Raw genomic sequence first — 22460 nt, forward strand, 5'->3', positions numbered from 1 at the left:
GCACGGATGTTAGCTCAGGGCCAGGCTTCCTCAGCAAAAAGAGGAGGACTGGCAGTAGTTAGCTCAGGGCTAACCTTCCTCAAAATAAATAAATAAATAAATAAAAATCTGGAATACACATCCTCCTCCAGCTAAAATCTTGATTTCTCTTCCATCTCACAGCAGCACCCTTCAAAGACTTGTTTCCTGGTTGTCTTCATTTCTTTCCCTCTCGTTCACTCCTCTACCTACTCCCATTACTCAACCGGAACCCTGTCTGCTGACGTCGCCAATGACTTCCATGTGGTCCAACGCAATGGATATTCTCAATCCTCTCAGCAGGGTTGGAACAATGCCTTCCTTTTCAAAACATGTCTCTGATGTCACACTGCCCTAGTTGTTCTCTTACCTCAGAAGCCACCCTCTGTCTGTCTCCTTTGCTGGTTCCCCCTCCTCTCTCCGCTCTCTCTGTGTGAGAATTCTTCATAGCTAGATCCTGGGTCTTTTTTCTTCTCTTATTACAAATATTTTCCTGGTGATTCTACTTAATCCCATGATCTTAAATACCACCTATATACTGACGGCTCCTCAATTAACTCTCTTATGTGGAGCTCTCCTTTGAGCAACAACTGAATATCAAACTACTTACTGGATAAGCAAAAAGGAATTAGCAGAAAGGCCCTGGAGTGCACAGAGCCAGGGCAGGGAGGGGACTAGTGAGGAAAAAGGCTAATTTATATATGACAGAACACCTGACTGAATGAGCACTATGAAAAAAAATGAGAATATAATAAAAATAGTGGGAAAAAACCCAGAAACCTCATAAAGACAATAAAGCTTTAGCATAAAAAAGGTAACAAAACCCTAACACATGACTTTACTCTGCAGGGAAGAATAGCTTTGTAGTCACAATAACAATAACACTATTTAAATTGACCTATACACAAAGTATGCAAGACTATTTTATACAACATTTGACTATTATCATCCCTACTGGTAAAAAAAGTTAAAGTACAGATAAAAAATTGGAAGGTAGAAGACAAGGTGGAGAGAGCTGGTAGAAAAGGTAGTGATGATAATATCCATCCTCACCTTACAAATGGAGAATCAAAAATACTATACACAGTTGACAAAACAAGAAATCAAGATGAAATACATTATTAAAATAAATGAGGGAACCAAGAAAGGAACTAAAAACAGCGATATTATGACCCTGGGAAGGGGTGAAAGGTTCTGAGTTAAATCCTCATCTATTATAGCAGGAGTCAACAAAACATCTAAATTTGAAAAATCAAAAAACAGCGATGTCAAAAGAATGAGAAGACAAGCCACAGACTGAGAGAAAATATTTGCAAAAGACATATCTGATAAAGGACTGTTATCCAAAATATGCAAAGAACTCAACAATAAGAAAATGAACCACCGGATTAAAAATGGACAAAATGTCTGAACAGACACCTAACCAAAGATATACACATGGCAAATAAGCATACGAAAAGATGCTTCACATCATATCATATGTCATTAGGGAACTCAAATTAAAACAATGATGAGGGGCCAGCCCTGTGGCCGAGCGCTCACGAGCTCTGCTGCGGCAGCCCAGGGTTTCACCAGTTCAGATCCTGGGCGCGGACACGGCACCACTTATCAGGCCATGCTGAGGTGGCACCCCACATGCCACAAGTAGAAGGACCCACAACTAAAAATACACAATTATACCCGGGGGGCTTTGGGGAGAAAAAGGAAAAACAAAATAAAACAAAATAATGATGAGCTACCACTGCACACCTATTAAAATGGCTAAACCCACAACACTGACAACATCACACGCTGACGAGGATGTGGAACAGGAACTCTCATACTCTGCCAGTGAGAATGCCAAATGCTACAGCCACTTGGGAAGACAGGTTGGCAGTGTCTTACAAAACTAACCATACTCTTGCCATACAATCCAGCAATTGCACTCCTTGATCCTTACCCAAATGAGCTGAAAACTTATGTCTACACAAAAACCTGCACGTGGATATTTATAGCAGCTTTATTCATGATTGCCAAAATCTGGAAGCAACCAAGATAGCCTCCAGTAGGTGAATGGATAAACTGTGCTACATCCAGACAATGGAGTATCATTCAGCACTAAAAAGAAATGAGCTTTTCAAGCCATGAAAAGATAGAGGGAGCTTCAATGCATATAACTAAGTGAAAGAAGCCAGTTTTTTCCTACATACTGTATGATTCCAACTATATGACATTCAGGAAAAGGCAAAACTACAGAGACAGTAAAAAGATCAGTTATTGCCAAGGCTTTAAGGGGAGGGAGGGATAAATAGGCAAGCATGGAGACTTTTTACGACAGTGAAACTATTCTGTATAATACTTAAATGATGGATACATGTTATTATACATCTGTCCAAACCCACAGACTACACACCAAGAGTGAACCCCAGGTAAACTACGGACTCTAGGTGATCAGGATGCATCAATGCAGGTTCACCAGCTGTAACAAGTACCACTGTGGTGAGGGATGCTGATGGTGGGGGAGGCTGGGCGTGTGTGGGGGCAGGGGGTATACAGGAACTCTCTGTACTTCCTGCTCAATCTTGCCGTACTAAAACTGCTCTGTCTATTTAATAAAATGAGCGGTATGAGCATAATGGTTCCCTGTGAGAAGTGGGATGAGAAACGGGAAGGTGCAGGGCAGCAGTAGTCTTCCCTGTCATAAGAAGGGCCTTGTCCTATTTCATTTTTATAACTTGTGCATATACTACTTTGATAAGAAGAATTAAGAAAAAGAAATGTAAATGTTTGCAAACACAGTGCGGAAGCAGGACATCAGCAATCCGTTGGTTTTATAGGCAGCACTGATCCTTTGGACTTAGAACAAATGAGATTAAAAAAAAAGTCTGAGGCAACTCAGCAGGCAGCAGCACTGCCCTAAGGAACTAAGTCTGTTATCAGATCCCGGCTCCGCCTTGCCTGCAGCAGAAAGGAACTTTTTCCACACTGGACTGCCTTTCGGGGAGTCTCAATGGAGTATTTTCTAGAGATTCACACATACCTCATATTAAAGTTAATGGAAACTCTTTGTAAACCAAACAGAGGGAAAAACACAGAAGAATCCAAATATGCAAGTGAACCAAAATTACTTGCTCACTTTGCTTCCTTTGTTAAAAGCAAACAGTAGAGGCCACGTTCAGAGACGGCTTTTCTAACAGGATAAATGCTTTCTGTCTCATCTTCATTTTACGTCTTTTTTTTTTACTAGAACACAAAACAAATTTTGCTCACACTCCACTTGCTCAGCAACTTGGGTCAGAGTTTAAAACACCTGTAAATCTACATCCTTCTCTTTCCCAAATACTCACACTGGACCACAGCCACTATGAACAGCACTCCAGAATGGCGGGGCTTTTGAACAAAAGACCCCTAACACTCAGAAGGGGCTCTGGCCCATGGAGGGCACGGTGACCGCTCTGTTGCGGGGATAAAGGCAAGATAAGGCAGCAGACAGAGCAGCAGTGTTAGGAGAAGACAGAACGGTATGGTCATCTGACCAGCTTCTTGCAGGCGCCCACACAGCCGGCTGCAGTTAGCTGTCTCCAGAAGCCAAAACGCAAAACAGTGCTGGAGGGGCAGCTTTCAACGTGCCACTTGAAAAGTGCAAAGCAGGCAGGGACACCTGATTTCCACTGAAACTGAAGCGGCCAGAGGAATGGTGGGTCCCAGAATTCACTCTCCACGCTGCATTAGCCTCCTCATCCACAGTGGGTCAAATGAAATCCTTATTCCCTCACTCAAGAGCTTGGCACCTTTGCACAGGAATCCCCCAGAACTCCCATGGTCTCTAGGCAGCCAGCACTAAGAATGAGGGGCAGCTGAGGGCAGTGAGGTGACAGTGAATTAAAAGATCTGCCTCTCCACGTGCAGCCTTCCTTTCAGTAGCGACGGGAAAAGATCAACTTCCCAATTTGTGAGGCCTGATGCAACTTGCAATGACCTGTCCTAGATCACAATTTAGCTCTGGCTCCCTAAAATTACGCACTGGGCTCAGTTAGCTCTCTTAGTGACCACCAACCAACTTCCAGGTTCCATCATTAAAAGACATCAAGTTCATCTGAATTTTCGATTAGAGCAATTAGAGAATCAGGTGCACTGGGCAGGCTGAATCCCATTTATTTGGATTAACATCACTTTTTTCCATGTTTTTTAAACAACCCATAGGTCAAAACATAAAAAGAAGTGTAAGAAATTGTCCACGTTCTTTAAACTGGAGTTCACAACGTAGGAAATTATGACAGCACTTTACGTTTGTGTGGTGCTTTGGTTTTCAAAGCATTTTCATACACATTAATCTGAGGCTCACAAAATCAGTCAGCAAAGCGTTATTATCTTCATTACAGACAAGGAAACTGAGAGTCTAAGAGGCTTCACAATTTGCCCAAGGGTCACGTGATAAGTACTAACTTCTGATACCTAAGGAAGCGAAACATCCTATTATTTCAGAACTAGAGGAAACAGAGAAATCATGCAGCCTAATCTTTTCCACATGTAGTACGACAGCCTCCAACTCCTGTTGCTATTTACTAAACTCTCATGTCGCAGTTACCATTGAATCTTTCCACTGAAAGAGAACCCGGCATTAGTGCCCTCCAGCGCCGAGCAGCTCAAACAGCTGGACAATCCTTCTTTACATCTGGCTGAATTCTCTCTTGGTTAACATGGCACACGCTGGTTCCAGTTCTGAAACAATCTGGAACCACAAAGAACAAACGTACTGCTTTTTCCACAGGATATCTGAATATCTGAAGCAGCTTTGTTTCCCCTTGGTCTTCTATTCTTTAGCAAAACACTCCTAAGCCTTCCCACGAGGCCTCACAGGTCTGACCCGGGGTCATTCACTGGATGAACCCCCTGGAGATCCTTTGATTTAGCAAGGTTCCCGTGAAACATTACCCAGAATCTCGAAAATGCTGCAGATGTGGTCACTGCGAGTTAGGAATCTTTTGGCTCCAACAGAAGACCCAACACAAGCTTGCAAAAATAAAAAGTTTTTGGCTCACATAAGTTAAAGTCTAGGAGTGGGTCCAATTTCAGGTCCAGCTCAATTGAAAGATGTTCTCGGTCCATCTCTCTTCACCTCTTGCTCCTGCCTTCCTCAAGAGGTCACCTTCATCAGCAAGCTGTCTTGCTCACGGCAGTGTGATGGCTCTGGCAGCGCCAGGCCGCACACCTGCTCGCCATCAAATCCAGTGAAGAGAGCTAAGTCTCTCTCTCCCAGGCATCCCAACAAATGTCTCCTCACTTCTCACTGCGCCTGAGTCTGTACCATCCTTGACTCCCTGAGGTCAAGGTGATATGCTGATCCACTGAAAGTGGGAAAATGGTAAATTATCCAAGGAGAATTCTTGAAAGAAGAGGGAAGTTGATTCTGGGAAAAAGACATCAAACAAAAAGCATTCATAATGTGGTCTGACCAACGCCGAGTTAGTTCCCTGGTAGAGTAATACGGCATATAGAAAATGGTATAGCACACCAGCTTAAAACAAAGAAAAAAGGCTTCAGACCCCAGCAGAGGATATTAGGCAACAATTAAAAGAAAATTATGTATACTGTTTAGCATACATCTAGTATATATAATGCACATACATAATACTTAAAACGTTAAATGAAAAAAAGACGAAAATACCAAATTTTAAGATAATTGTGATCCTAACTGGGCAAACATTTCTTATTTATGAGATCGTTTTTCTTCATGCAATAAGCAGCTGGGATTGGCTCTGTAAAGGCTCTTCCAACGTGACTGAGCGAACGTCATCACAGTTAAGTTGCTATTTCCTAAACACTCATGCTCCAGTTACCGTTGTTTCAGGACAAGTTTCACCATCACTTCATGGCTTAAAACAACCAATTTTATTTTGCTCATGATTTTGGGGTCAGGAATTCGGGAAGGGCTGGGACAGGCAGCTCTCACTTAGCTGCTCTCAGGAGGTTGCCGTCCAACGGTGGCTAGGGCTGCAGTCCCCGGAGGACATAGCTGGGCCGGCCATCCCAGCTGGCTCATGTACATGGCTGACAGTCAGCACCGTCAGAGGGGAGCTTATCGGGGCTGTGGATGGGAGCACTATGGGGCCGCCTCCCCAGCAGGGTGGTCTCCTGGTGGCTGGACTTGTCGTGGAACGGCTCAGGGCTCCAAGTGTGAGTGTTTCTGCAGACAGGGGAGTACTCCGCCTCCTATAACCCAGCCTTGGCAGTCACACAGCGCGCTTGTGCCATATCCTACTGGTTGAAGCAGTCCTAGTGCTGCCCAGATTCAAGGTTCAGACACCTGGATGGAGGAAGTGGCAAAGTCACGGTGTGGAAGAGCACGTGGGGTAGAAGACAGAGTCACAGCTGTCTCTGGAAAACAATTCATCATGCCTCAGTAGGATGACAAGACATTTTTATCTCATAAAGCCATGAACTGTGTGCCTCTACTTCCCAAACTGACGTTTTCATCGTTGAAATGTTGAGACATGAAAGCCAATGTTAATTCTACTGACAATTTGCCAGTTCCAAAGATACAGTGAAGACAGCTGTAAAGTCCACTCTGCAAACACAAGACTCTCGATGTTTTGCACTTTCTTGGGCAAGCTGGTGCCATTTCTTCAGTACCGTGCAAAGGAGTAAAGACATCATTGAGAAATATGTTGTTGTTTCACCCCGTTCTTCAAAATCAAGCTCTAAGACTGATGAAATATGTTCAGGGCTTTACCACAAAAAGAATAAAATGAACTCTTCTTTATCCTTGACTGACTTTATTAATATTTTTAAGTTTAAAAAGAATAAAAACAGCCCTCTCTTATGTACAACTTATTCTACACCCAATAATTTACATATATTACGTCATTTAAACCCCACGTAGCAGGTGTTTTTATACATATTTTAGCTCGCAGGAAATGGAGGCAGAGATGGGACCAGATAACTTGTCTAAGGTTATACAGCTTGACTTGGGATTCAAACTCAGGAAACGTGAGCTCCAAAGTCGTACTCTTAATCACTAAACTCTCCCCTCTGCATATAGAAACAATAATGCTCTAAAACTGAAATAATCAAAATGCCCCACTTCCCTGAGATATCAACAAGATAAGGAAAGAATGTGTTCTTCCATGTTGATACAAACAGGCTTAGTCTTTTGTTTGGGATCCTAACGTACGCATAAATGACACAAAGCTGTAAACATTCCTTTGTGAATTCTATTTTATTACTTTAGAATACATCGTATTTACAGCCTTCCAGGACAGTGGAAACAGAGCCAACTTGTTCTCTTTAATACAGTCATGTGTTGCTAACAATGGGGACATATTCTGAGAAGTGCACCATTAGGCACTCTCGTCACTGTGCGAACATCATAGTGTGTACTTACACAAACCTAGACGGTGTAGGCTACTCCACACCCAGACCGCTGTCATACATGAGTTCCGCCATTGACCAAAACATCGTTATTCAGCCCATGACTGTAATACAATATTTCATAAGAATGATTTACTACAATTTACTCAACCAGTTCCTACTGAGGAACAGTCTGATTGTTCCTAGATTTGGGCCACTATAAAAAAAAGGACTGCAGTTAGCAAACTTTTTTTTTAATTTATTTTTTTGTGTGAGGAAGATTGGCCCTGAGCTATCATCTGTTGCCAATCTCCCTCTTTTTGCTTGAGGAAGCTGTTGCTGAGGTAACATCCGTGCCCATCTTCCTCTATTTCATGTGGGATGCCACCACAGTGTGGCTTGACGAGCAGCGCTAGGTCCACGCCTGGGATCTGAACCTGTGAACCCCAAGCTGCAGAAGCCTAGCGCACGAACTTAACCACTACATCACTGGGCGTCCCCTAACAAACTTTTACATTCAATACATACTTAAGTATTGACGGTTTAATTTCTGGAGGATAGAATCCCCCAAATGGGGTCACTTTGTCAAAAAGAACATATATTTTCAATCTCAATAGTGATTGCCAGATTGCTTCCCAAAAAGACTGCAATCATTCACGCAGCCACAGCAACATATGGGAGTGACTGTTTCTCTACATCCTGACCAGCACTGGAAATTATTCTTCTTTTTGATGGGTGAAAAACGGTTTCTTTTGACTTCCAGTTCTCTGATTACAACTGATGTTCAATATCTTTGTTTTTGTTTTTTTTTTTGCCACTGAATTGCTTATCATACTATTGCCAATTGAGTGTACCACCACCTCTTTGGCACAGTTTTTCCTTATTCGTTTATAGGTGTACCCCATACAATCAGGATAGTTTGCAGTATTTTCCCCAGATTATTCCATATGATTAAGCAGAGATTGGTTGTACCCCAGTGTTTCTTCTTTCCTTTCCTCAGTAATGTGACTTTTCATTGGACCATCGTTTCAGGATAAGGACATTCTCCAGCCTCTTCTGCAGGTGAGTGTGGCTGGGTGACTAGGTTCTGGCCAACTAGATGAAGCCTTATCCGGAAATTCTCCTTATAGGCAGTGCTCACCCCTCTCCTCCAGCCTGCTGTCTGAAATGCAAATGTCACTTTGGACCACGAGGTCAGGGTCTCACATAGTGGAGCTGGAAGTCACCAGGAGCCAAGGCCCAGGCACCACTGAGCCCCACGCCGGCCTGGACCACCCACCCAGACTTCTACACGAGAAATAAACTGGGGTCTTGTTTAAGCCACTATTATTTAGGGGGTTTTGTCATTTGAAGCCAAATTTAACCCTAACACAGAGAGTGACCCTGAATAGATAAGGTGATACCCATTTCCCAAAATGGCAAAAAATAAAAACAAAATACAAGCTTCTTGACCCACCTGAGTAAATTTTTATTGCTGCAAATAGTCAAATCCCTATTTTTAATTTATATTTTATATATGCAAAAAATTTAGTACGTAGTATCATATATTTACATATAAAACATATACTTTAATTACATATTATGTTAGTATATAATTATATATAATGCCTTACTGCATTATGTAATGTATACTAATACATTTATATTTCTATGTACATATTTAAACTCACATTACATAAAATATATTCATTTAGAAATACTGATCCTATACTCATATTTCAAGAAAAGTTTTACCAAATCCGTCACAGGTACACTCTACAGCACTGTCTCCATCATTACTAGAGCTGCTCCTAGTCCATGCATTCCAACGTGACAGAGAACTAGCTAAGCTCTTTGAGACTCGGCACTTTTTTGAATCCAGCAACAGTATCACACTGTCACTGAAAATTTCATACCAAGTCACAAATATATATTTACATGATATTGGGTCAATTAAAAAAATCGTTCCTGGGGCCGGCCCGGTGGCGCAGCAGTTAAGTGCACACGTTTTGTTTCTCAGCAGCCCGGGGTTCGCTGGTTCAGATCCCGGGTGTGGGCATGGCACCGCTTGGCACACCATGCTGCGGTAGGCATCTCACATATAAAGCAGAGGAAGATGGGCGTGGATGTTAGCTCAGGGCTAGTCCTCCTCAGCAAAAAGAGGAGGACTGGCAGTAGTTAGCTCAGGGCTAATCTTCCTCAAAAAAAAAAAAACCTCCTGTGGGTATACATTTGTGATCTCTACAACCTAATCACTGACTGTACTGTTGTATAATCTTTCAAAGCCTCAATTCAACATGCAACATTTGTAACTATGTAATCATACCCCACAGAACAAATACTACATTTGTTTTAAATTTGTCCCCTTTTTCTAAACCAACTCTACCAGATGGCCTCTATAAAACTTTAAAACAGATAGAGGTTATTTTAGTCTGTCTTCCCCAAATATTACTTTCTTATTCAGAAACAGTAATTAAGCATATGCCCAGTTAAAAATGACATTTTGTGAGGCTTCAATGTAAGGCGCTTCCCTTTTTCCTAAGAAATAATTCTGTGGAGAAATTAGTCTCATATCCAGGTGTATTAATCTGGGAAGGATTAACAACTTTACAATGTTAAATCTGCCATCCTGCAACGCAACGCAGTTTCTCCATTATTTCAAGTCTTGTTTTATGAACAACAATGAGATTTAATACTTTTCACCTTGTGTCTTATAATATTCTAGTTAAAATTATTCCTAGATATTTTATGGCACTTATGAATTGAATTTTTTTTAAATTTCCAATGTTAACCAGTTAGTAGTAGTATAGAAAAAAGCTACTGTTCGTTTTACGTTTAGCTTATATACAATCACTTACCAATTTCCTTATTCTTGGGTTTGTTTTTTCTTTTCAATATTTAAACCAAAAGACATTTCTGCCTTATTGCATTAACACCAAAACAAGGTTAAATAACAGTGATAATACTTCAAGTTTTATTTTTTTCTGGACTAATTTTGTCAATTTACATTTAGAGGGAAATTCTCCCATTTCCTCATTTTTCAAATGTATTGTTATAGACTGAATTCTTCATTTCTTTCATACTTGTAACAATAGAACTTTACTCATTTTTAATATTTCTTCCTCTTTTTTCCCTTTAATCAGAGATAATTTCCATTATTTGCCTTTTCAAAGAACTAGTATTTGGTCTTAATTATCTTCTCTGCCATTTTATGTTTTCTACTTCAATCATTTCAGCTTTTATTATTAATTTATTTCTCTCTTTTATTTTGTTTTTCCTCCCTAGTTTTGTAAGTTGAATATTTCACTCACATATTTTAGTCTTTCTTATACCAATAAAAGCACCTATGTTTATACATTTTCCTTTGAGTATAGCTTTACTTCTATTCCACAGATTTTGCTACAAAACTCTTCTCCCTCCATTTATTTCTAGATGATTTATAATTTCTGTTTTGACTTTCTTTTGGTGCAGAGATTATTTAAAAACAATGTCTCTGAGGGGCTGGCCCTGTGGAGTGGTTAAATTCGCGCGCTCTGCTTCGGCGGCCCAGGGTTTCTCCGTTTCGGATCCTGGGCACGGACATGGCACCGCTCATCAGGCCATGATGAGGTGGCATCCCACATAGCAGAACTAAAAGGACCTACAACCACAGTATACAACTATGTACTGGGGAGCTTTAAAGAGAAGAAGAAAAAAAGAAAAAGACCGGCAACAGATGTTAGCTCAGGTGCCAATCAAAAAATTAAAAAGTAAAAAAAATAGTCTCTGAATTCCAAAGTAGTTTTTTGTCATAATCATCTTTTTTACCACTAATTTCACTGGATTAAGATTTTATTGCATATAAAATCATAATTTTTTATTTTACTTTTTGTTTTCCGTGACAAAGTACATGATCAACTTTTGTTTTTTAAAGATTTTATTTTTCCTTTTTCTCCCCAAAGCCCCCCGGTACATAGCTGTATATTTTTAGTTGTAGGTCCTTCTAGTTGTGGCATGTGGGATGCCACTTCACCATGGACTGATGAGCGGTGCCATGTCCGTGCCCAGGATCTGAACCGGCAAAACCCTGGGCCGCCACAGCAGAGTGTACAAACTTAACCACTCGGCCACGGGGCCGGCCCCCATGATCAACTTTTGTAAACAATTCCTGGATCCAGAGGAAGAATGCGTAGTCCCTGTTCTATAAATTTATTGTTATTTATAACCTCTATATTTTTGCTTTTTTTATCTGTTTCAGAGGTTGAAAAACGGCAGCCTGCAAGCTACAGATACATTTTGTTTGGCTGGCAAAGAGCTTTAAAATGGATGAATCTCAATGCCTCAGGCAAGGCGCGCATTCTCCAGTTCACTGTGCAATTCCCATCATCCCCGCTGTCCGTCACCCAATAATTCACATACTCCTGCTGCCTAACTGGTCCCTGTGGGCATCCAAGTTGACAATCTACTCTGCCTGGCTTGTCAAATTAGAAAAGACACATAATTAACATCTCCTAGTATAATGTGGGTTTTTTAAAAAATCAAATTATTTTATTCCCGGTTTTTGTTCTATGTATTTTGTTGCTTAAAGATTAATGACAGTTACATATTTCTGGTTTTTATCAGGATATAATATCCTTCTTTGTCCTGTTCAATGCTTTTATTCTTGCATTCTGCTTTGTCTGACACTAACACTGCTGATCTTTGTTTTTTAATAGGTGAATTTACTCAAGAACATTTATTGTGGGGCTGTTTATTTGGCTTCATTGTTTCCACTTCATTTTGTTTACTGTTTGTTAACTCTTGTTCCACCTTTTTTCCTCTCCTCACTTTTGCTGATTTGACACGGCTTCTCTTTATTCCTTTCCGGCCTGCTTATCCCTCATTATCATCCTCAATCCTTGTTATTTTGGGAATATGATGCTTTTCTATTCTGTTTGCGGTTACCGGCCATTCCTAACAATCTTAACCAAACTTGCATCAAAATTAAGTAACTATGCCCCCCAATCCCTTGCCAACAAAGAAGAGATTAATTTTAGAATAATTTTACACGTAATGCCTTGAATGCCCCCACCTGCAATCCTGGGTTTCGCTGAGATAGTCTAGAATTTTTAGTTCTGGGCTATTTCCTAGATTTTCCCTGAAAGTATGATCCTTCTTTTCAAGAATCCTACTTTACAGTTACACTATGAAATTTGAGCACATTAGCGTCCTCATTTATGCATACAATGCTTCATGATGCAAGAGTCACTGCTCACACTGTTTCTTATATTCTCCACCTTCTCAGTTTGATATTTCTACTAATTCAATTACCAATGATATCTTGGCAGGAGTATTTCTACCTGGCATTCTTCCTGACTACCTAGCTTTTCAACCTCTCTTTCCTATGCTTGGGGACTTCCTCACTCTATTAGTCTCAGTTGAAAGCAGGGTCCACCTCCCATTAAATAAGCTGAAAACATCAGCTGTTTGCTCTCTCAGCATCCCCTTGCGGTTAGGGCTGCCCCTTGACCCTGCCATTATTTACACTTGCCCCAGACTTTGACTCAGGAACCAATGCTGCAGAGCAAGGACTATGGTAGGAAATGCTTGCCGGCAGCTATGGTGATTGCAGCAAGATCAAGATCCTGGCAAGCAGTGGCCCGGGTGCTCGCTGCAGGCTCCAGTGCCAGTGTGTCTGGTGCAAGATGCCCCGTCTCTGCTCATGCACAGGGAAGCAGTGTCCAGCACGAGCCAATTCTGTGTGAGGTTTTAGGCAGTGTTCCTGGCTGCACAGTCTCCAAGCCTCACTCTCTAGCCTTTATGACAATTCTACAGTAACTCATATCTTTTTTTCTTTTTTTTAAAGAGTTTATTTTTTTTATTTTTTCCGTTTTCTCCCCAAAGCCCCCCGGTACATAGTTGTATATTCTTCGTTGTGGGTCCTTCTAGTTGTGGCATGTGGGACGCTGCCTCAGCGTGGTTTGATGAGCAGTGCCATGTCCGCGCCCAGGATTCGAACCAACGAAACACTGGGCCGCCTGCAGCGGAGCACTCGAACTTAACCACTCGGCCACGGGGCCAGCCCCAGTAACTCATATCTTTTAAAAATTGATTCTTCTTTCTAGATCAACTCAACCAGCTTCTGTGGCCTGAAAGTAAGAACCCGGGCCAATATGGCTGGGTATAGCAGACTTACTTAGTTCTTTAGAGTCAGCAGCCCCTACAGACACTACCCCAGCTGCCAGTACAAGGGCATTTCAACGCCATCCTGATTCTCTTCAAGACTAGAAGTCGGCAGTATTTTTATCTTTACTGCTGCAGTCTAGCAATTATGTCTTTTTCCAGAATTCCAGGAGTCCTTTTAATCTGAAGTCTAAAATTTTCTTCAGCTCAAAAGGTTTTCCCCTTTGATTTGTTTATTATGTCTTGTCCTCTGTTCCTTTTTCCCTTCTAGGAATCCCAGTGTTCAATTATTAGATCTCCTGCACTGGTCCCTCAAGCATCTTACCTTTCCGCCTCATGATGTCGAGATCCTTGTGTTTTACGAGATGCTCCTTTCAGAAAACAAATTCAGTGCTCAACAGGGGCTGTGAGCCTTTGCATTTCATCTAGTAGAAGTTTGAAATCAGGAATAAAAACTCTCTGAGAGCTATTACTTGTTTCTGGTGAATACTTTCTTCTGTGTCTCTGATTTAGTTCCGCTTGTTCTGGATGTTCAGCTTGAGCTCTCTATCTCAAGTTATTAAACCCCCTTAAAGTGGATCTCACTTTTTCTTTGCTAAATATGGGTTTGGCCTTTGACACCCAAACCCATCAGTGCTTCTCGGGCAGTGGCAAATTATGACGCAGAGGAGGACGTGGAAGCCTTCATTCTGGGACCCAGCAGTGAATGGACTGGCACACTGGGACCTCCACCACCTAGCCATGGGGAACATTTCTGTCTGATCTCAGGTCTCTGAGCAGACACAGAGTTTGAGAAGCACTCCTTCCCAACTACCAGCTCCTCCCCACTCCAGGCTCCTTGGATACTCAGGAACTGGGACCCCTTCAAGGACTGAATGGAGGAAGGGAAAGGGAGCTGTTATACCTGACACGCTGTGGCTTTTACTGTGTTGAAAATCAATTCTGTCGTAAGCAGAGGCCTAAAGACGGGAGCAGGCCTGCGCTACACCATCCATATACCCAGACTTCCAACCTAAGGTACACCAGAGGAGGGCAGGGTACGGGGGTACTGACTCCTCTTCTCTTTCAGTATCCTTTTCCATAATACGATTCTAAAGCTTCAAACCGCCACACCATGTGAACAATTCTTAAATATTAATCTCTAGCTATAAAGTTTCCAACCAGCTGCTGAATCTCCCCATCTCTACGTCCTGGTGTGAACATAGTTCAGATTATTTTCATTTGACAAACCTTTCCTAAATATTGTGTATGTGTCAAACACTGCGGTATGAGGCATTGATGTAGGAAAGTATGTAACAGACACACAAGGAGATGGTTTCAATACAGGGCAGTAATCAGAGTGAAAACAGTAAACGTGGCGGCTTGGGAGTACAGAAGAACACCGCGTCCAGCCCAGAGTGTCAGGAAAGGCGGTCAAGGAAGGGATCACAACTAAGCCGGGTCTTAAGGGTAGACCAGTAAGAGCAGTGAGGACAGGTCATTACAACAGAGCTAACGGACCTGTGGACAAAGAAAGTGGAGCAGACAGGTGAAGCCACAAACCCAATAAAATAAACAACATGTAATAAAATAACAAATACACCAGCACGGCTAAAATTAGGGGGGAGACAATCTCACCCCATAACCTTGAAAAGCGTCATCCTGAGAGAGAACAGTTAAGAGGATAAAACTCAGAGAAGACTCCAGAGAGACCTGAGGGCAGGGCAGCAGAAATAACAGCAAATGAGTAGAATTGTAAATATATACATTATAGCTATCCCCTCCTCCTAGACAGGAAGGGAAGCATGGTGGGGGGTCGGGGGGGAGGAATTGGTATTTAGCCTAAGGAAAATAATACAGACCATCTCCATTGACCAGCCACTCTTCCCCACTACAAACCAACAGCAGCTTAACAGAAGAGAGTAGAACCATTCAGATGTGCCTCTGGGCTAAAACTCAACATTTCTAAAAGTGAATTCATTATGTTGCCTCTCAAATTCTCCTCCTGACTTTCCTGATTTTTGTCTCTCTCTCTCTCAGTGATACTACCATTTTTCCAATCATCCAATCTTAGTATATCAACTTTAATTCATTTCTCCCTTTATAGAAAGTAAGTTAAAAATTTTACTAGAGAGTATAAAAGATTGCGAAGGAAGACATTTATCACATTCCTAGAAGGAAAGGCTCAATACCGAAAAACATGCTGATTCTCTCCTGAAGTAACACAATTTCACCAAAATTCACACTGGAAGTTTTGGAAACCAGATAAAGTGACTCAACTACTCATTTGAAAGAATAAACAACGAAAAAAGAGTAAAAAAAAAATTTACAATGAAGAAAACTTGATTTACCAGATACTAAAATATTACATAGCTACAACAATTAAAATCCCGTAATTAATGGAGAATATGAAGAGCAGCAAATATATCCAAGACTATGTAAGCATCTAACACAGGAGAAAACAGCAAATCCCAATCAGTGAGGAAAAGAAACCTTGTGCAGTAAATGCTGCTGAAATAACTGCCAAAGGTTTTAAATACATTTTATTAGGTTATATACCAAAGTACATTCCAAATGGATTAAAGACATAAATACTAAAAAATGGAATATAAAACCCAAAACCATGACCTTTGGGTGGGAAAAATCTTTCTAATAAGCCTAGAAACAATGTAAGAAATCACAATGGAAAAAAATAAATCTCCATCATAACAGTTTTAGACTTCTTTTTTCCAAAAAAAATATCAATCAATATATTTTACCAAAAAAAACCCTGCAGAAATTATCTGCAACAATATAACAGAAATGGATTGGTAGTATTAATATACCAAAAAATAAGAAAGAATAACATTTAAACCCCAATGGAACATTGAGAAAAGACAGGAATAGACAAATTACAGGAAAAAATGACCAATATATATACGAAATTCAGCAGACATGCAAATTAAAACAATGAAATACTTTTTTTGCCTATCAAATTAGGGGGAGTTATTTAGGATCATAATAACGCTGGCAAGGCTGCAGTGAGACCAACATTCTCCTACACAGCTACACGTATTTTATAACACTTTTAGAAAAAAATACAGAAATACGTATCAAGAGGTTTATAAACAATTTTATATTTTGGTGAGAAGAAACTGGCCCTGAGCTAACATCTGGGCCAATCTTTTTTTTTCTTCCCAAAACCCCAGTACATAGTTGTGTATCCTAGTTGTAAGTCATTCTAGTTCTTCTATGTAGGATGTCACCTCAGCATGGCTTGACGAGCGGTGTGTTGGCCTGCACTCAGAATCCAAATCGGTGAACCCCGGGCTGCCAAGGCAGCCCACTCTGCCACGGGGCTGGCCCCAAAACAATCTTATATTTTGGCCAAGTAAATATCTATCTAAGAATTTAGCCTAAGGAGACACTCAGAAACTTAAACACAGATTTATGTACTGGAGTTATTTAAAATACAGAAAAATATTGGATCTAACAATAGGAGGATTAAGTAAATTATGGTAATACATACGAGAGAATATTATGGAGCTGTTAAGAATATTGGGGAATATTTAATGACACGAAATCTCATAAGACACTGCTAAATAAATAAGTCAAGATATGAATTTGAGAGGCTAGCCCTGCGGCCTAGTGGTTAAAGTTCCACACAACCCGCTTGGTGGCCCGGGGTTCATGGGTTCGGATCTTGGGTGCAGATCTACTTCACCGTCAGCCACGCTGTGGAGGCGTCCCACAGACAAGGAGAGGAAGACTGGCACAGATGTCAGCTCAGGGACAATCTTCCTCAAGCAAAAAGAGAGGAGGATGGCAACGGATGTTAGCTCAGGGTGAATCTTCCTCAGAGATGAATTTGAATACATGACATGGTTTTAACTCTGTGAAAGTACATATGTGCGTGTATGTGTGTGTGCATCTATACCTATATATATACACATATACACACACATATACATACATACACACACACAAAGGCTCAATAACCACACCACATAGAAATGTCAAGAGTTATTATCTGTGAGTGGAAGGATTATGAGTGATTTTTATTTTCTGAATACATTTCTTTAGTTTCTTCATTTTCTATAAAATGAGCATGTATTACTTATATAATCAGACAAAACATTTATATTAAAAAAACAGCCCACTGGTTCCTCTCTCTTGACAGGATACATTCCAAACCCATTATCACCAGCACACTCTAGTTTTAACCCACACATTTCTTTGCCTACCATCACTCCCTAATGTTCTGGCAACATCAAAGATCTATCTAGTCCTCAAAACTGCTGGATCCTTTCACAATTCCATTTCTTGTCAAGTGCTGTTTCCGCCGCTGAAAAGCTCTTCCAACCCTAGCAAAGACCTCTTTATACTTTAAGACTCAGCTCGAATGTCCCCCTCTTTTGTGACTCTCCCAGCGTCCCCAGGAAGAAACACTGCTTCCTCGTCTGAGTTCCACACTGCTTCGCTTAGGGCAGCACGGTGGAGTGAACGCGCTATAACAAGATTTATTACACGTCTCCTGCCTGTGGGAGACAGAATAAGGCCCCTAAAGTCGTCCACATGCCAGTCCCTGGAGCCTGTGAGTATGTTACACGGCAAAGCGACTGTGCAGGTGTGACTAAGTTAAGGATCTTGACTTGAGGAGATTATCTGGGATTATCTGGTAGGCTCAATGTAATCACAAGGGTCTTAAAAGAGGGAGGCAGGAGGGTCAAAGACAAAAAAAGGAGACGCGCTGAAAGAACCAGAGGCTGGAGTGATGAGCTCTGAAGCTGGACGAAGAATGCAGGTGCTCTTTAGAAGGTGGAAAAGACAAGGCAACAGATTCACCCTGAACTCTCCAGAAGGAATGCCAACAGACCTGCCAACACCCTGATTTTAGACTTCTAACCTCTAGAACTATAAGAAAACAAATATCTGTTGTTTTAAGCCAGCAACTGTGGGAATTTGTTACAGCAGCAATGGGAAACTAATACACTCCCTGATTACACCAAAAGCACCCTGGGGGGGGCGGGGCACAGTGGGACGCGGAGGCAGGGGAAGAACTCTGTCAACCTTTGGTGAGAAATGAAATGCTGCCTACCTCAAGGAAAATGACTGGAAAGAAGTAGGAAAATGATCAGCAGGAGGAGGAAAAAAAAGAGGAGGGGTTAACATTTATTGAGACATTAACATTTATTGTTAATTTAATTGTTAACATTTATTAACATTTTTGGGGAACTTACTCCCTCCTTCCAGGCATTGTTCCAAGGACATTACATTGTTCTGACTACTCCTTTAAGGAAACGATATTACCCTCATTTTACAGAGGAGAGAAACAAAGCAAAAAATTAAGAAACTAGCCCACAATCCCACAGCTAGTAAACAGAGAAGCCAGGATAAGAAGGCAGGGATTCTGGCTCCAGAGCCCATCCTGTTAAATATTAAGAAGAAAAAGCTTATACACTGAGGGATTTGCAGGAGTTTGCACATTTACATAAGCCAAGGGCACTGAACACAGTTTAAATCAGACGAAGTTGTTAAAGGAACATTCTCTATTCGATGTTCTGTGTGGTTGTTTCCTGTGTGGTCTACTTCACACCTGGATTCAAATCCCTTGGCATGCCACAAAGGGGGAAGTACAAAGTCTGTGGGAATGCTGCCCTAGAGCCTATCCCTCACCCACCCTCCCACCCCACCCTGCAGAGGCCCAGAGGACGTGCTCTGCACCAGGACCTAGCTAGCCAGGCTGAGAGAAGCCCCAGCACCTGCAGACAGCGTCAGTGGTGTTCTTTTTGGTCAGGTGTGCTGGTGGGAGCGAGGTGGGTGACCAACGGCCAGCAGCAGCACTAAAACCCAGGAGCAAATCAGTGACAGTTCCCAGATTACGCTGCAAGGCCAGTGTGGTAAACAGATCTTTACAAAGTCTCCCATCCATATTTCCAATAAGATTTGAAAGAAAAACACCTTCATTAAAAGGGAAAACTTGGCATCAGGAAAGATTGCTTTCATGTGCAAAATACTCAACACTATAGAAAATCCAGTCAATGAATCAGAAGACCAACTAAGGAAATTCATTCAGAATTCTGAGAAAAAGGATAATGAGATGAATACAATTTTTTTTTAATTAAGAGACATAGAGGAATATCAGAAAGATCCAATATAAGCACTAACAGAAAAGCCAGATGGCAAAAAGAAAGTGATGGGAGAAAATTAATCTGAGGTAAAGAAAAAGGTTAAAAGACTTACAGGGTTCGCCAATTACCAGGTAAAATTAATAAGGAGGGATTTGCACCTAGACGTATTACCAAACGTCTGAATTCCAAGCTGACCCGGAGCAGATGTTCTCCAACCAGAGACTGGAGGTGAGGGGTTCTGACAGTTTGATGATGTTGTTAGAGGCAGGAGCCTAGGAATGACTAGATCCTGTCCGGGGGCTCAACCCTCCTCTCCATGGGGCTCCAGACTGGAGGTGCTGGGCCCACAGTGAACAAGTCACAGCAGAAACCCCACACCTGAAAGAGCACTTCACTGACAGCTGGCCAGGGCTCTCCTGCCAAAGGCAAGCTTAAGAATGCAGGGGAGGCTCAAGGCTTCAAGAGGCCTAAAAGAACAAATTCTGTTTCTCTATTGTACTCACACCAGCTTCTGACACCAAATGTGGGGGTTTTCCCCACACTGATCAATTCTCCAACTCTCCAGACACAACTGGGTGTCCTACAACTCAACTCTGACACTAACTACCTGGAGTTAACACAGACCCCACAGGTTAAGGGCTCAGTCCCAGACTGTCACCTGTACTTCTGACCAACCAGCTGTAAATTAGAAGTTCCTACAACCCCTGCCTCAGGTTTGATAATTCGGATAACAGTTTACAGAACTCAGGAAACAGTTTACTTACTAGATTACCAGCTTATTATAAAGGATACAACTGAGGAACAGCCAGATGGAAGAGATGCATAGGGCAAGCTATGGGAGGGCGCATGCAGCTTCCACGCCCTCTCCAGGTGCACCACCCAACCAGCACCTTGATGTGTTCAGCAACCTAGAAGCTCTCCAAATCCCACTGTTTAGGACTTTTCTGGAGCTTCCATTATGCAGGCATGATTGATTAGATCACTGGCCACTGATGGTTAAACTCAATCTCCAAACCATTCTCCCCTCCCCAGAGGTCTGGGGGTGGGGCTGAAGGTTCCAACCCTCTTATCGCAGGGCTGGTTCCTCTGGCAACCAGGCTCCATCCTCCAAGAGTCACCGCATTAGCATAAACTCTAGTAGGGTTGAAGGGGGCTTATTATGAATAACAAAAGATGTTCTTCTTACCCATATCACTCAGAAATTCCAAGGGACTGGGCACCAAATATATATTTCTTATTATATCATTAGTATCACAAGCCCTCTAACCCTCACTCTCTACTCTGCTGAGCAAGCAGTGACCTGCTTCCCCCTGAGGCACAAAGGTGGTTACAGGCCCTGGTCAGACGTCCTGGGGAAGCAGGCCCTGACGAGGGCGGCGGCGAGAAGCAGAGGAGTGTGAGTCAGGCCCGGATGCTGACCTCCTGAGTCAGCCAGTCCGTGTGCAGGCAAAACCTGCGGTCAGTCATGGAGCCAACTCCTTCAGAGAGAACTTTTTAAGGAAGAAAAAACTAAGTGAATGTTTATTTGCTTTTAGGATATCAGAATACCCCCTTCAGGGCAGAATTCATAAAGGAAAAGAAAGACTGCTGGAAAAAGCAAGCCTTCCCAGGGCTGATGGGGGAAGGTACAAAGGTCTGACCACCTGGCCTCAATTTGGGACAGCTGTGGAGACCATCCTAGCCCGAGCTCCCCGTGACACTGACTGAGACAGGTGCTGCGATTACACCCCATTTCAGCTTCTCCCTCTGCTTGGTCCCCTTCCCTGTACCCCCTCACAGGTACTGTTCCCACACACACCCCCCATAAACTGCACACAAGTTTCTGGCCTATTTCCCCTGGATGCAACCAAGACCATCCATTATAATTATAACCTCATTATATATGTGTAGTACATAAATTTAATTATTTTACCACATCTTAAAATAATCTTTATTTTAATTTAGTCTTATTTTTTAATTAGTCTTATCATTATTATTTTTTCACCAGAGGTCAAAGATTCAACTGCCTGTGGAGCCACACAGGTAAATAACTGTCTGTGAAAGGCAAATAAAGAACCAAAGGGAGGTCCGACACGTGTAGAGCTCAGGTCCTGACAAAGTATTCTTACTCCAAAAACTTCACGACGCTCCGTAAGGCAAATGAGGTTGGCCAATTTGTGTCCTCTGGACCATACTTTTACAAAAATCGAACTGGTATATACACAATTTTGCACTCAGCTTTTTCATCCATCTCTCTATCAAACATTTCTCATCCTTGGGAATAATCCTGACAATTACAGTTTGAACGGGTCTGCGTACCATCCGATGAATGAAATCACCAAATTACTGAACCGTTCCTCTATGTTCAGATGGCTAAACTGTTGGGAGGCGACCTAGCAACGTGTGTGCTGGTATTAAATAGGAGTGTTTATTCAATGTCTACCATAATCATTTGGGGGCCTAGATTAATTTTTCTAAATTTAGTTTTCAAGCACTGCTCCTGGTACATATACAATTAAGCATGGTAGTTTTATAGTAAAAGCAACCACAGCGCTCTCAAGGATAATATAATCATCTCAACATTATGCAAATATCTTAAAAGTCTGAAGAGAAACTTCTTTGGGCATAAGGGTCAAAGCTGACCATTTCACCTAAATATGAAATAAAACAGAAACCTTTAGGTCAGTTAACGGTCTGCATTCTTTTCATGCCAGGGCAAAGGCTAGACTTGTGTTTTAGTTATTGTTTCCCTTTGTTTCCCAGAGTAGCTGGTGCATCCTTATTTGGTAGTTTCCCTTTCTGGCCCGCAACTGGAAAGAAAAATAGTACTCTGTAGAAATTCAGAATGCTTTCTAGTCTGGCCTCTCCAAAGCATACAAAGGAATCCTGTTCTTCTAAAAGGTGGAAGGGACGTCACAGATGTGG

The 22460-nt window shown here is 41.8% G+C and overlaps 1 protein-coding gene across 25 annotated transcripts in view; it reads right to left on the reverse strand.

Moving 5' to 3' along the window:
- Positions 1-22460, reverse strand: part of SPECC1 (sperm antigen with calponin homology and coiled-coil domains 1) — a 283955-nt gene that overhangs the window by 105936 nt on the left and 155559 nt on the right. The window contains exons 1-2 of one of the 25 annotated variants that reach the window (XM_070563556.1): positions 5040-5407; positions 4586-4729 (exon numbers count right to left, since the gene is read on the reverse strand). The exons of the other annotated variants lie outside the window; for them this stretch is intronic. Of the exons in view, the coding sequence (XP_070419657.1) occupies positions 4586-4619 (34 nt within the window). The 5' untranslated portion in view covers positions 4620-4729; positions 5040-5407. Of the gene's footprint in view, positions 1-4585; positions 4730-5039; positions 5408-22460 lie in introns of those variants that run through there. 25 annotated transcript variants of the gene reach the window in all.

This window comes from Equus przewalskii, chromosome 10, assembly GCF_037783145.1.
Source record: "Equus przewalskii isolate Varuska chromosome 10, EquPr2, whole genome shotgun sequence".
Taxonomy (NCBI): Eukaryota; Metazoa; Chordata; class Mammalia; order Perissodactyla; family Equidae; genus Equus; species Equus przewalskii.